The sequence below is a fragment of the Vanellus vanellus genome (genome assembly GCF_965231255.1).
Source record: "Vanellus vanellus genome assembly, chromosome: 1".
In the NCBI taxonomy this organism is placed as follows: domain Eukaryota; kingdom Metazoa; phylum Chordata; class Aves; order Charadriiformes; family Charadriidae; genus Vanellus; species Vanellus vanellus.
Window position 1 is genome coordinate 85,719,079 of NC_138905.1, and position 14,994 is coordinate 85,734,072.

Here is a 14,994-nt window from a genome sequence, read left to right on the forward strand (position 1 = left end):
TAAGGAAAAAAAAAAAATCACAACATGATTGGTTAAGCATGAGAGCAGTTGTCCAGAGATGAGGTGGACTCTCCATCCTTGAAGAAACTCAAAACATGACTGGACAAGCTTTGAATCTAGCCTTGCTTAAAAGGAGAGATTGGACCTCCTAATGTCAGGAGGTCCCTTTCTAGATCAATTATTTTATGATTCTATATCTTGATTATTCTGAAACTTCTTCTCAGTCAGACTTACTTAAAATTCACCAGCAAGCTTACAAGTTGTTTGATGGGGGTAGCAGGGATGGAGGGAAAAAGCAGACTGACAGACAGATGAACAAATGAAGTAGCTCAGGAAGATTCCTTTCCCTAAAGATATGCTTGTCCTGACCACTGGCAAAAATGGTAGACAACTAGCCAACACCATTCCTTGCTGAATGTTACTGCATGCAGTAAGAAATCCAGATTACAATTAGGAGTTTCGTTCTGTGCCATGCTGAATGCAGATAGACTCTGATGCCATATTATTACTGCTCAGGCCCTACGGAGGTATACAATAGCACTATGTTATGATTACTTCTGTTTTGTGAGATATATCTACAGGATATCTTCACAGAACAAGGAAATACTTGTGGAAAATACTAACAGGTTGAAACATAAAGGAACCTTCAGCCAACAACATGATAATCAGAGAGGTAAGCTTCAATAAAACATTCGGATGGGCAGGAACCGGTTTGGCTTGCAATACCTCACAAAGCTATGTGAAATATGAGAGCTTTCCTAAGCTATTGTTTGAGAGTTCAAGGAGTGTGAGAACAGACAGGAGAGAGGAAGATGAACCTATGCAAATTTTATGCAGATATCTTTTGTTAGAATATGATTGAAGCCATGGAGGAGGAGCACCATCTCAGGCCAGTTTAAAAGCCAGGAGACAAGCTGTCCACTTGAGATCAGTCTCTCCTTTCTTCTTCACAGACAGACATGTTGTCAAGGATTCTTCTGAGCATTCTGACCTTGAACTGGATTGCCACAGTGTCTTCTGAACCGTAAGAGATCATACATTCTGTGGTTTTATGATAAAATATTTTATTATATTTCCCACCAGTTAATTTCTTCTGGGACATTGCTATATAATAAACTGAGTGTTTGAGACCTAGGTTCTGAAATGTGCCTGAAATGGAAGTAGATGACATTGAGGGATGATTTGGAATGATGCCCTCTATCACAAAACTGCTATAAAATCTGATTTGAATGACTGAAACCTAGAAGTGGAGTAGGTGACTTCTGAAGTGCGTGGGTAAAGTGGGGAGGAGATTCGAGACTAGACTAGCAAGTAATACCAATTATCAGGGTTGATATGCATCAGCAGTACAGAGAGAGCATGGTGTATGAGGAGGTGCTGCAGGCCAGATAATGGCTGGTACTAGGGACTATGCTGAATGGCAATCCTAGTATTAGTGTTAGTATTGGTATCGGTAATGGTATCAGTACCAGTATTAGTATTAGTATTAGTATTAGTATTAGTATTAGTGTTAGTGTTAGCGTTAGCGTTAGTATTAGTATAGCACTTGCTGTGCTGTCATGACTTATGTGGCACTGTCAATGTCCACGGCTTTATCCAAACAGAAGATATCAGCTACAATTTTCAAAAATATACCAACATTAGAGCGCAAATCCTCTTCTCAAACTTTCTAAACGAAAGCACTGTGAAAGTCAGAGGGGTTAGCTTTCTCAAATACAGTGTTGTTTCTTAATCATTTTACTTTTGGTCCTTGATGCGGTCTGAACTGGGCAAGTGAAAATGACAAAAAAAGACAGTATGAGCAAGCAAAACTGTGGGAGAAAAAAAGGGAAAGGATCAGATTACCAAGAAAATGTTGTGCAATTCATGTTGTACTGCAGAACCAACTCGTCAATTCTGTCATACATTATTTGAAAAGACCAGTCTGGGCAGCAGAGAATGGGAGGCCAGCAACAGAACCTTAGCCAAATATAGCAAATCTGAAGGAATGTTTTTCAGAGGAAGAAACTGGGGAAGGAAGGCTGCCCTCAGAGAGAGTAGTATAACTAAGACAGCCCAATGGAAGAAAGAAGCGAAGGAAGCAATGTAGGGAGAGGCCTGGAAACAGAATAGAGCATGCAGATTAGATTGAGCATTCCCTGGAATATTCTGCAAAATCGAAAGGCAGCATCATTTCTTGTGCATTATGGTGATTGACTTGTGATACGTCAGTTCTTATCAGGAGGGAGAGATACCCAGAGAAAAAAGAAATTCAAAATTTGTCGCAACCATTAACTAGTATTTTTGTCATTGATCTCAAAAAGAAGCCAAATATCTCTCCTCCTAATGGGAGGTTCCAGAGGTTTAAGTATACATATAGGTCATGGGAGGATAAATGCAGCTATGCTTGTCAGGTGTTTAAACACTTTAGTAATTGGGGCTGTGTAAATACCTGGAATGGAAAGATGCAGTATCATTCTGGGTAAGAGGCTGCATAGAATGCCGCCAGTCTTTCAGCTCAGAAAGAGGGACAAAAATTTGTCATCTGTACTTTCTTAGCATATTATGTAAAATTCATTGAAAGAAATGGAAGTCCTTCCACTGGTTTGAGCAAGCTTTGGACTGTGTCTTCCTTCACATGTACAACATTTCTGTGGTATTTTCCTCTCCTGTTTGCTCTGACTTTCCTTCATGACTGAACTCTCCCATCTGTTCTTGCTTTCTTACAGTCAGTATGTGCTGCTGGTCCCGACGGTAGTGCGGAGTGACTCTCCACAGACTGCTTGTGTGCAGTTCCACAGACTCAGTGAGCCTCTGTCCGTGAGCATAGTCCTGGAATATGGCAGTATCCGGCAGACTATCTTTGAGGAACCCGTGACAAAGAACGATTTCTTCAAGTGCTGCGAGTTCAAGGTACTTTCTCTTTTGAGACTCCTGAAGAGGGTGGAGAGGCTGGAAATACTTCTGAGTGCAACTCTACTTGTCAGTGAGGGCAAGAAGATGAAGACTGCAGGCAGGGAATAGGACGAAAAAAGATAAACTGCTGGAAAGGCTGACAATATAGACAGAAAAAAGAAAGACATACAGGTTGTAGACTCTGGAGAAAGACTTTCCATCTCCATTCAAGGAGTGAATAGAAAAAAGCTTCTGATTGCCATCACAGGTGCATACGCCCTATGGGACTGTTGTAATTGTCAAGCTGGAGAACTCAGCTGCAACATGCTCATTCCCTTTCCCCTAACTTTGCAAGATCAGGACAGATAAGACGAACAAGTCCCAAGGTCAGGTATTCCAGAATGCAGCAGGAGAAAACAACTCAGAATTGTGTTATATGGCTGGGGCAACCTGCATATTGGCAGGTAGCTATGTGAGATGAGGAAATGCATAGGACAGGGCACAGCTTAAACCCTTAGTACCTGGTGACAGGCTATGGCCTTCCACAACACATATTCCCAGAGACTATCTCAAGGCTAAAGATGGGGCTTCTCATGACTTTGCACAAACAGCACAAGCTGTTTATGACTTGACAGTCAGTATCTTACTCAAGAACCGTGGGTGTCAGGGGACCTCAACATATCTCGTTCACAGCTTTTACGCTGAGGTTTTTTTTTTTTTTTCCTCTATAGGTTCCTCCTGCTACTTCTGACCCCCTGGCATTCATTTCCTTCTCTGCCAGAGGAACCACTGTCAACTTAGCTGAGAAAAGATCAGTGGCGATTCAGAATGTGGATAATATTGTCTTCATCCAGACAGACAAACCCATCTACAAACCAGGGCAAAAAGGTGCTAAGGAGTTTAAGTAAGCTAGTGAACTGGGAAACTGAGTGCAAGGGTGGGTCTAGAATGACAAGGACTTCCTCTTGTGGTGAAAAAGACCATCAACTGTGACAGCCATAAGCAATCCTTCAGATAGTGTATAATTTTCATGTGAGGTTGGGGTCATTAAAAGTCAGTGAAAAATAGAACCAATTCACAAAATTGCAACAAATTAGTAGAGTTCATGTTTTTACTGAGTTGATTGCATTTACAGGATCTTGAGTTCTGCCAGGTTTACTGAAGTTAGTCACAGAAAGTGTCCTTAAAAATATAGAAAATAAAAGGTTAAGCTTGGAATTAATAAAATTCTTATAAAAATAAAATAAGCATGTCATTTCCTGCCAACAGCTCTTTCTACTTAACTGCTAATCTAACAGTGTTGGTTCCATCATGATATGTAAATGACAGTACTAACTGTGGTATCGTTAGTTATCTCTTTAGTATAAATATACTTCAGTGCTGCACAGGGTTTACACTCAGAATAAAGGCAAATTCTTCCTTCTCTTCGATTATTTTCATTGAATTGATTTGTATAAACAGTTTTTGAGGAAACACTCCAAAGGACTGTGTCCTTCAAGAAGAAATGAAGGCAGTACAGACTATTTGTACTTACTTTAGAGGTTACTTTAGTCCCAGTGGGTCAGAATTTAAGATATTTCAGCTGACAATTTTATTTTGGTTTTCTTTTTCCCTGGCTAAGATAAGTAAATTCTTTGTAGTTCTCTGGGGACTCTTTAGTTTTTCCTAAAAGCCTGGGCAAACTTTTTGTCAGTTGTATCTTGAAAGTGACTTACCAATGCTAAAGTGGATGATCCTTTTTTTGTGCTACGTCTTTTTCAGTGATGTTTCGTGTGGTCACTTTGGACAGCCAGTTCAGACCTGTTCAGGAGACAGTAAGTATGAGTGATAGTCAAGATTTTTCAAGCACCTTCTTAAGGTACCTGTTCGCTGAGACTCTTTCACTTAGAAATTGAATATAAAGGTCCTGAGATGGGCCTCCTGGTGTTTTTGAAGAACTGCTGTAACTCTTCAATTTCACGCTCCATCCCTTCCCTGCCTTTATAGAGGGCAGAGGGTCTGAAAGCAGTCCTGGAAATCTCTGACGGTGCTCAGATTTTGTAGTCACTTCACTTCACCTGCCCCAGATGTGTAGAAAGAGACTGGATGATTTTTGTAAAAAGCTAAATTCACCAACAGTTATCCCCTTAAAATTGTCTTTTTAATTAAAGATGCGAGTTTCAAATTGTTTCCTTGGTGCAGTCTTCTGTATCCAGAGAAAGCTGTTCTCAGCTTGCTTTATTTTCTAGTATTTTTCAAGATCCACAGTTAATTGCTTGATGTTTTGATCATATTTTTTTTTGTTTTCTTTTTTCTCTTTTTTTCCTCTTCCAGTATCCCCGAATCGTCATTGAGGTAAGAGATGCAACACGTCATTAAAGCACAAGTTGCTTTGGAAAGGCTATGTATGCTCCATCATTCCTCATAGTGTCAATAGCTGAGAGAGACTCACCCTAGACACACCATCTAAAGCCAATGGACTTGAGGTTGAACAGTGGCAGTACCCATTATCAAACACTAGAGGAGAAGAAATCAGCAGAACTGGAGATGTTAGTCAGAGGTGGCATGGGGTTGTTGCTGTGTCTTTTTTTAGGATTCAAACAACAGTGGTCAGTGTAGTCTTACTTTGATAAGACTACAGTAAACAGGCTGGTGAAATAGCCTCATTCTCCTACAAGCATAAGAATAGCAACTTTCTGAAATGTCATGGTTTGCTGAGGGACAGGCTAACAATGAATCATTCTACTGCATTTCACATCACCAGATCTCGAAGCACTTTCTAAGGGAGGCGAGCATAATATTCCCATTTTACAGAAGGAGGAGTTGAGTCAGAAAGACTTATGCTAGAAGAACATAATCAACTGATAAGTAAACTGAGTCCCAGTCATGTGCTATTTCTGGATGACCTGAGCTCATCTAGCAGTATAGCTAATTTCCAGTTAAACATAAACTTAGGCTCATTTAATGAACAAACGGATCTGGAAAATTAATCGGAAGCCAGAGTACATGTCATCAGCCCAAATTCACATTCACACACTGATGTACTTAGTCATAATGCCAGGATACAAAACTTGAAAGAAGGCAAGAAGACAAGAAACAGTGTGATAAAGGTTTTGGTACACCTCTTTCTCCCACTCTCCAGGATCCAGAGCAAAACAAGATCTTCCAGTGGTTGGAGGTAACATCTAAGCGTGGAATTGTCCAGCTTTCCTTTCCACTAATCCCAGAGCCTATTCTGGGGTCCTACCACATCACTGTGGAGAAGAAATCAGGAGAAAAAGAGTACCAGTTCTTCACAGTGGAGGAATATGGTAAGCAAAAGCTGTGAACTGCCTTGCGCCGGCAATGAGGCTGGCTCTGCCTAAGTCAGATAGGAGCTGGTAGTGCAGCGTTTAAGTGCTTTGAATTCTCTACTTCATGCCTGAGAAAGAAAGACATGGAGAGAGCTGGGTGGAGAAAGTGAAGGCAAGAAGGGAAAAAAAAAAGAAATGCTGAGAAAGGCAGTATGTTTTCATGAGTTAAATTAGGAGTCTAATTTTTTTCTGTGTGACTTTGGGATTCATATCCCATCACTCAGGCCTCACACTCTCCATCTGTTCAGAGGCAAAATGAATGAGTCAGGTCTATCCTGTTTTGTGGAGGTCATCACTGTGTGAAGAACACTAGGCTAAAATATGCAGTAGAAATCTGAAGATATTATCTATCAGACAGATTAAATATCAGACACCAGATTGTTACCAGGGGAGGCGGGATAGCCACTGGAAGCACAGGTTGGAAAACAACGGGTAATGGAGACGCCAAAACCCTGATAGTGATCTGCTAACTCTCTGTGATAGACCATATCAAGGGAGTTGCTAAATTCGTTTTGATTTTACAAGTTTTCTCATCTTTTAGTGTCAGGTTTTCCTTACTAGTTCCCAGAGAAGGCTTGGACAACTCCCATTTGTCTGGTTTCTTTGTAAGGGCAATAAAGGACATTTCCTGCTTACCCTCCAGAGGTCTTTCATACCTTCCAGTCTCCTGTGTACAGGTGCAAGAGAAAAAGACCTTTCCTAACTATATTGTCCTTATTGCTGGTGACCTGGGCCAAAAGATGAGCTGAAAAGAGGGATTGACAGTGAACTGTTTGATTTTACGATTTCACTTAATTGTTGCTTTTTTCATCAATGGAGCTGGGTTGCATGATAACTTCTGTTCTTCAGGGCTTAACTAGTTTGAGACATCAGCATTACTCCCACCATTCTCTTGAAGAAAATGTACAGTCAATTAAAGTGATTTATGACATTTCTTACTGTGGCTGTTATAATTATTAGTATGATTATTATTGCATTTTAAAGAAGTTATTAATCTTGCCGCTAAAGGGTTTTTTTTTCTCCCATAATATCCTATAGCCATCTCCCAGGTAGACTTTGAATCATTTCCTCTCCCTTGTTAGTAAAAATGTCTTTGCCAATTGTTTTTTTACTATCTTCCACACACACGCCTGCCTGGGCATGCAACTGCTCATTAGTCATATTCACATTGCATTCCTAGTGCTGCCAAAATTTGAAGTGACAACCAGTGTGCCAAAGAGGATCTCTTTCTTTGATGAAGAAGTCAGAGTGAACGTTTGTGCTTCGTAAGTATCAGAGCTGAGAACAGCACATTTGTGCACATGAAAAACAGGACAGAGGATGGTGTGCCGTGCTGGAAATCAGGGACCCTGCTGCTGATTCAGAGTATGGGTTAGAGCAGTTCCTTTAGCTATGACTCCCGTGACATGAAATATGATAACAGTCCTCCCGCTACATAGCAGAATTAGAACTGGGAGAGTCTAGACCTACTTGCTAGCTGTTGTTTTTTATTATTACAGAAAAAGAGAGAAACTGTACAGAAGGAGAGTCTATTGTTAAGATAGTGCCAAAGGGCAGGGTGGCATGCTACAAAGGGATGAATAGGGATCTTTCTGCAATACATCTTGCTCTGCATAAGGCACTGACAAGAAAAAGCAAGCAGCAGGGAATGATATCCCAAGCCTGAGGCCATCACCACTTTCCAGCTTCAGACCTTGAAGAATGGCTACACCAAGACAGTGGTAAAGCAGGCTTTTTTAACAAGATGCCAGAAACCCCCTAAAAATACTGGAAGGGAATTCTGCTAGGGCTAACTGGTCCTAATTCCCAGCTGCTCTTCTGTCTGTGCTCTGGGCAGTCCTGAGGGGTTTAGAGTCTGAATTGCTCTGCAGTCTTTGCAGGTTTCGTATTAATTCCGCATGATTGGGTTCCTGTGTCTCTTCCTCTCCTAGGTACACTTATGGCCAACCGGTGCAAGGGAATGCCCAAATCAATGTGTGTCAGCAGCGCTTTTACAGTCCACGATGTGAGCAAAAGCAGAAAGAAACCTGCAAAGCTGTCACTGGACTGGTATGATACATGGCAAGGCCTTTCTTCTCCATCAGCTTTACTACCCAACATGTAGCACAGTGTTTGGTGGCCTCATTCGTTTCCTGGGGAACACCAGAAAGACAATCCCATAGGCGTGTTTTTTCTCACTATCTCACTGGCAATGCTGAAAGACCATGAAGGTAGTTTTTACCAATGACCTTATTAGAAGACTTTGAGTTTTCCCTCAGAAAGAGTCAGTAGGAGGTAGGGAAGCTTATGAAACTATAAATTTGTGATCATTCCTAAAACACTGGAGCTTTGTTCTTACCAAGTGTAATCAGCAGATCCGCACTGGGAGTCTTTGAGGACACTTAATGAACTAATGATTAATTTCTCCACTAGGTCAGACTCAAAGTGCTCTCGTCATAGAGCTCAGGCATTACACAAGATGGATTTGAGAACTTAGCATAGAGAGGACTGGCAGGAATGAGAAGAAAGGTTCCAGCTGCGAGGCTAGATAATATTGAAAAAATGAGCTGTGAAGGGAGCCATGGAGTGAGAAGTGTAAGGTAGGAGGGGAGTGAGTAGAAAGTAGGAGCTGAAGATGTGAGCAGAGGCATGAAGCTCTTCAGAGACCCACTAATACAGATTCAGGAACAATTTTCCAAACCTTGAGTAAAATGGGCTTTCCCCTTTGTGCTCCTTTTTCAGCTGGGGAAGGATGGCTGCCTCAGCACTGTTGTCTCCATCAAAACATTCCAGCTTTACCGCAGCTATGCCGGGATGTATACCAGCCTCAACGTAGAAAGCATCGTCACTGAAAATGGGACAGGTAACACCAAGTGGATAATGGGGTAGATGATTAAAGCTAATAGGTGATACTTTCTGAGAGGAATCTCCTGGATCCCGGTCTGTGCAGCAAACAACCAACAATCACCGTTTCCTTCGTGTAGCTGTCCCTCCAGAACATCACTGTTCCATGCAGCTTTTCAAAAGGAACTTTTTTTCTGCCCATATCTGATTTTTGTTCCTCATATTTATACTGGGTGTGTCTCACAGGTATCCAGATGAAAGGCTATGACTATGTGTCAGTCAACCAAGAAAATGACAGAGTGATGTTCAAGAATATGGACATCTATTACAAGAGGGGAATTCCGTACTATGGTGAGGTGGGTACCTGAGAGTATACATTTAGATCAAAACTTGCTGAGGTGCAGCACGACCTCTGTGTCAACCCATTTATGGCTGTCCCCTAACTCTGTGCTGACAACTTCCTATGATAATGCTGCATAACAGTGACTACTGCATAGGTCTCTGCTTATGTTAGGTGCTTCTAGAGAAAATAAGAAAATTATAACATACCTGGAGTGTTAGGGTGTCTCTTCTGCCTTAGTTGAGGAATGTCGAAAAGGTGGGTGAGTGAAAGGTCATATGAGTGAGGAAGAAGAATCTGCAAGAAACTACTTCAGCAACAGCTGTGCCTAAATTGAAGGTATAATTTACCCTGCATTGCATCACGCAGTCCCAGGGATGATTACTTAAAGCAGTGTACGTGTTGGAGTACGTTCCAACTTCTTAGCAATCTGCAAACGCAGGGTAAACCCAGGCACAGAAAGGAGGATGACCTGTACAGCATCATCCTGATATGCAATAGGAGCAGAGGGTATGCACAGACGCCAAGAAGTTGGGAGTTGCTACTGAGCTCCACAGGTTACCTGTGGCCGTGATGTCATCTGATTGCTTTAGGTTTGTTAATAGGCGCTCTCCAAAGAGTATGTGCTCTGGAGTCCCTCTGTTTCTGTTTGTTTAGGAAGGGAAAGCCTGAGGTAAGAATTAGAACCACCATCTCTCACTCAGTAGACTTACGTGATGGCCAACTAACCTAATGGTAACTGAAAAGAAGCAGAGGACTTATCATTAAAATAATCTTGTATATGAGATTATGTATATAAATAACTTCTTCTCCCTCTGTGACATATAGTTTGTCCTTGCACTGATGGGAATTGCCTGCTTTTGCCTGTCACAGAACTTCTACTCCTTCAAAATATTGAGGTGTGTTTGCCTCTTAAACATATTTCATTCTTGATTTCTACTCCCTGCAATTGTCCTCAGTGCTTAAGTGAGCATCCTACGGCGAGCAGAGCATTCCCTGTTCTTTTTTGGTTTTGTTTGTTTGTTTGTTTGTTTCTGAATCCCTTGGGTATGCTTTGTGTTCAGATCGCTGTGACAAATGTGGATGGCAAGCCTGTTGCCAGCAGGACTGTTCTGCTGGACCTCAATGAAAATTATCTGGCCAACTATACCACTGACAACAATGGCATTGCTGCTTTTTCCATCGACACGTCCAACTTCTTTGATCCCAGTTTTAAGCTGAGAGTAAGTAAATACAAGCTTCAGTCTAATTCCTGAAAAAATACTTCATGGGAGAGAGGGATTAGAAGCAATCGGTGGGTGCTGGCTGGATTGTTTCAGATGAGCAAAGTAGGCAGTTGGTCCACCAACACCTGCAACCTATGTGAAACTAATATGAGAAAACATCAGTGCCTGACAAGAACCCCAGGATTTTTTTGGCTGCAGTGACCATCAGCACTTCCCTGCTTTTCCCTCCACTCAGAAGCCCTTTCTGCAGCCATCTTCTTTCTCTTTATTCTGTGCACTAGAGGACATTCCTCACAGACTGCCTTGCCTTCCGCACCCAGCCTGGATGCACACCAGCCACTTTCCCTGCTGATGCCTACTTCCCTGCATTTCTGCTGGCAGAGACTCATACTTGTCATCCCATAATCTTCTCGTGTTGTCACGCCTTTTTTCGGGTGTGATGGGAAGAGCTGAGAAAAAGAAGGCTGTTTGAGAACAATGCCATTCTAACTCATGATAAGTCCTAGCAGTTCATACAACCTGTCCCAAGCCTGCAGGAGCCTGAAATAACCTCCCTACCGCACTGTGCCATAGGCGTCTGGATACATTAAGGTGTCCAGAAGGCCCCCTGCTCGGGACTGGTGAAGTGCAAATTTTTCACACTAGCTCTTGCTCTTGGATTAAGCAGTCCCACAAAATCAGCTTCCCAACAGATTTTTTTAGATGGAAAATGACTTTGCCTCTCACCTGCCTGACATTTTTTCTATTTTCTGCTTTGTTGATTCCCCATGTATGATTCTTCCACTCCATAGGTCAGGCAGGCATCAGATGACTGTGCAGACTTCTTCAGCTGGAGGAGCAATAATGAGCCCCAAGCCTTATACTTTGTCCAGCGTTTCTACTCAAGAACGAACAGCTTTGTGAAAATTCAGCCTGTGAAGGAAAAGCTCAGCTGTGGCCAGCAGCAAATAATCAACATTCACTATGTCTTGAACAGACAGGGCTACAGGAATGCCAGCCACACAAATTTCTACTATGTAGTAAGTGCTACCTTGACTCCCAAAACATCTCTTCTTTCACATTCTCTTGAACACCATATAAGGCAGAAAGCTCTAGACTAGACAGTGGCTACAGATCACAGCTTGACTTGATAGCCTTTGAAGTCTCTCAGAACACTACTCAATATTGATTATTTCATTCTTTTGATCCTGTGGTGCTTTTGATCCTGTCTCATGAGTTTTTTCTATGCCCAGGTGATGACAAAAGGAAAAATTATTCTCAGTGGCCAGAAGGAAGTCAGCATCTCTGGTGGTAAGTTCTAGACCACTACTACCACTACTGATACTTCAGAGCATTGTTCTGAGCACCAGAGCATTAGTAAGTTTTGGAAGGAATGAAAGTAGAGAACTGTGGCTAAATCAGGTACCAGTTCTTAAACCCCATGACCTGTCACCACTCACAGCATCATTTGCTTTTGCTGCAGCATCTAGCTGGTCCGCCATATCATAGTCGAATTTATATTGTTGAAAGATGAAAACTTTGTTGTGAAAAAACACAAGAAATGTAACCTTCTTTTATTTTATTTCTTGCCAAGGAGTATTTACAGTTTCACAGTTATTAATCTCCTTAGCTTAGGAGACTGGCCTATCTCCTCTGGTGTAGGAGATTCTAGGTTTGAGACCCAAAGGCAACGTTGTGCTCTTCTCATAGCAATCACGCACAGATTTCCCTGTCCAACTTATACTCAGCTCAGACCCCTCTCTGCAAAGCATCCTGCTCTCAGCATCCTCCAGTTTGTATCTGTTGTCTTGCTGATGGGAGCTGTTCCTCAGCCTCTGAGACACGAATCTTCCAATATCCAACTTCCCTGGTTTTTAAAGGTGCTAGTAGGTCCACCAAAGCTGAGGTTTGTCTAATCACTTGTGTTGGCTTCTCCTTCCACAGCTCCCAGAGGTACATTCCCCATCACACTGACTGTCACCGAGAAGCTTGCCCCCCGCACCAGACTATTGCTCTACACTGTGCATCCTCATGGGGAGATAGTGGCTGACAGCTCTTGGATACACAGCGATGTGTGCTTCAAAAACAAGGTGAAAATCTTTCCTTTCTTATTAATGGCTGTATCAGCTGGCTCTTTGCTAAGAGAACAGTTAGGGAATGACTTCATCAAGAGCCCTGCACTCGGGATGGCCTTTAGGAATGGAAAAGGTATGGATGTGCCTGGGAACATGAGAAGTTGTCTGTCCCTGGAATTGATATGTATGCTCAGACTCAGACTAAATTCTCAATGGAGTGGGGACAGAGAGTTGACAAGGGGATTACAGAGGCTGTGGATTTTTACAGGACAGGGATACAGAAGGTCCATCTAGTGGTAAGAATTTTGCTTGACAGAGAATAAAGTGAGTGCTGGTGAAAGGTGATATTTAGATCTATGTGCTAAGCTGATTCTCCTAATTTCTGTGTGGTTGTCTTGGATTTATTAATTTCCAGCTCCAGCTCGAGTTCTCTGAGAAGAAGGGTCTCCCGGGCTCTAAAGTCAGTCTCCACCTTGAAGCTGCTGCCAACTCCTACTGTGCCCTGCGAGCTGTAGATCAGAGCGTCCTTCTTCTTCAGCCTGAGCGACAGTTATCTGCTGAGAGCGTAAGCCATATCTACAGTCCTGTATTCTTTTTACCTAGGGACATCCAGAATGACATTCCAATTCCCACCTATAATCTCTCTGATGCTGGCTGTATTTTTATTTTTCCCTTGGAAACAGACATCTCAGTGATTAAAGAAAGGTCTATAGCAGTTGTACACTTCAAAGACAGAAACTGATAGTGGAACATTTAGTTTTGGAAAGCATGGCAGTGTAAGAGATGTCCCAAGAATATGCCTAATGTAAATCCTTGAAAGCATAGTTCCTCCCTAGGGAGTGATTATGTCAAAATTGCATTTTAATGACTCAAATAGGCCTTAGGCCCAGAACAACAGCTGTAGATGTCAGCTAGTATCTTGATAGACTCCAGTCTTCTCTTTGCATAACTCAGGAGTCTATCTGTGCTTTTTGCTCAAGTTCACCTCACAAAGCCGTTGCAGCTCAGAAGGAGGAGGGTAGAGTCCAGTGCTTCTTGTGTATCACCAGCCAAATTGCTTATTGATGACTAGGTAGGGATCAGTAGGCAAACCCACCATTGTCTATAGGATTGCTTAGGGGCCACAATAAGCTTTGAATATACGGGATTTTGCACCTGCCTGGGACCTTTCTTGTGTTTACACTAGTTGTTCTCACCTCCCAGGTGTACTACCAGCTTCGTGTGAGCGATTTATATGGCTATTACTACAATGGGATCAACCTGGAAGAATACAAGTCAGAGAGGTGTATCCCAGTTAAAACCACCTTTTATGATGGCTTGTACTATGAACCTGTGAATGTCAGTCGTGATGGCGATGCCTACAAGATTTTCAGGGTATGTGCTCTGTGTGGTTCTTTAAGCAGGAGGTATTCCAGAAGAATTCACGCACATGCGACTTTCTCAGATGGTGGTTCTTACTGCTAAGAGAAGGAAGCTGATGCCTGGAACTCCCTAAAGTCTCTGATCACCCAGTTTCTGCTTTCTTATCCCCACTTCTTACTCAGGAAGACTGAAAATCCCTACTAGATATATTCTCTGGGATCCTGCCCATGCTTCAGTAGATGTTTCCTAAGCAGGACCATGGCCTTGGCTCATGACCTCAGGTATTCCTTGTAAAGACCTGAGTCGTGATGCAGACCACTTGGTTCCTGATACACTTGCCGCCACTCCCCACTGGCCCCATAGTCTAAGACCTAACATAAGCACCATCATTACTGCTCTTCACAGAACACCAGGTGTCACAAAAGACATAGAGGTTGGAGAGGAAGAGTTGTGACATGCAGGGTTGAAAGGATGGGATGTGAGGGGTGAGGAGAGAGATGAGGTATGATAACCCAGGTACGAAAAGTGACATGCACTGGTGGCTAGTGCATGCCCTGAGTGACATGATTGATTCTTTCATATTTAGGATATGGGCCTGAAGGTTTTCACCAACTCTGTGATACGGAAGCCAGTTCTGTGCAATGAAGACAGATCAGATATGGAAGATTACCCTGTCTATTTTGATCATGGTGTCGCCCATAGCGGTGGCTATGGCCCAGGTAAAAGAAGGTTCATACTGTATCTCCAGTTCCAGCCTACCTGGTCTTCAAAACTGTTGCCTGTATAAAATAAGAGCCAGCATGCTGAGGGGATTTTGGGGGGAATAGGACTGTGTGTCCCAGTTTGCCTCTAGTAATCTTGTTCGGACAGTCCTTGCAGTGGAGTCAATTCTCCCTCACTTAGGTACAGGGTGCATATAGAAAAGGCAGGGACTACTGGGATACTACTTCTTTCATAAACTGATATAAGTTTTTCAGGGTTTT

At 42.5% G+C, this 14,994-nt stretch overlaps 1 protein-coding gene across 1 annotated transcript in view; it reads left to right on the top strand.

Annotated features, from left to right (window-relative positions):
• Positions 1-658: 658 nt before the first annotated feature.
• Positions 659-14,994, top strand: part of LOC309671681 (ovostatin-like) — a gene marked incomplete at both ends in the record, with an annotated part of 31,300 nt that continues 16,964 nt past the window's right edge. Inside the window, 19 exon segments of the mRNA XM_082482968.1 lie at positions 659-673; positions 865-930; positions 933-1,024; positions 2,709-2,892; positions 3,606-3,762; positions 4,636-4,688; positions 5,188-5,208; positions 5,996-6,164; positions 7,387-7,471; positions 8,138-8,255; positions 8,928-9,048; positions 9,276-9,385; positions 10,434-10,592; positions 11,387-11,614; positions 11,828-11,885; positions 12,519-12,664; positions 13,065-13,214; positions 13,853-14,023; positions 14,598-14,730. Of these exon segments, the coding sequence (XP_082339094.1) occupies positions 659-673; positions 865-930; positions 933-1,024; positions 2,709-2,892; positions 3,606-3,762; positions 4,636-4,688; positions 5,188-5,208; positions 5,996-6,164; positions 7,387-7,471; positions 8,138-8,255; positions 8,928-9,048; positions 9,276-9,385; positions 10,434-10,592; positions 11,387-11,614; positions 11,828-11,885; positions 12,519-12,664; positions 13,065-13,214; positions 13,853-14,023; positions 14,598-14,730 (2,236 nt within the window).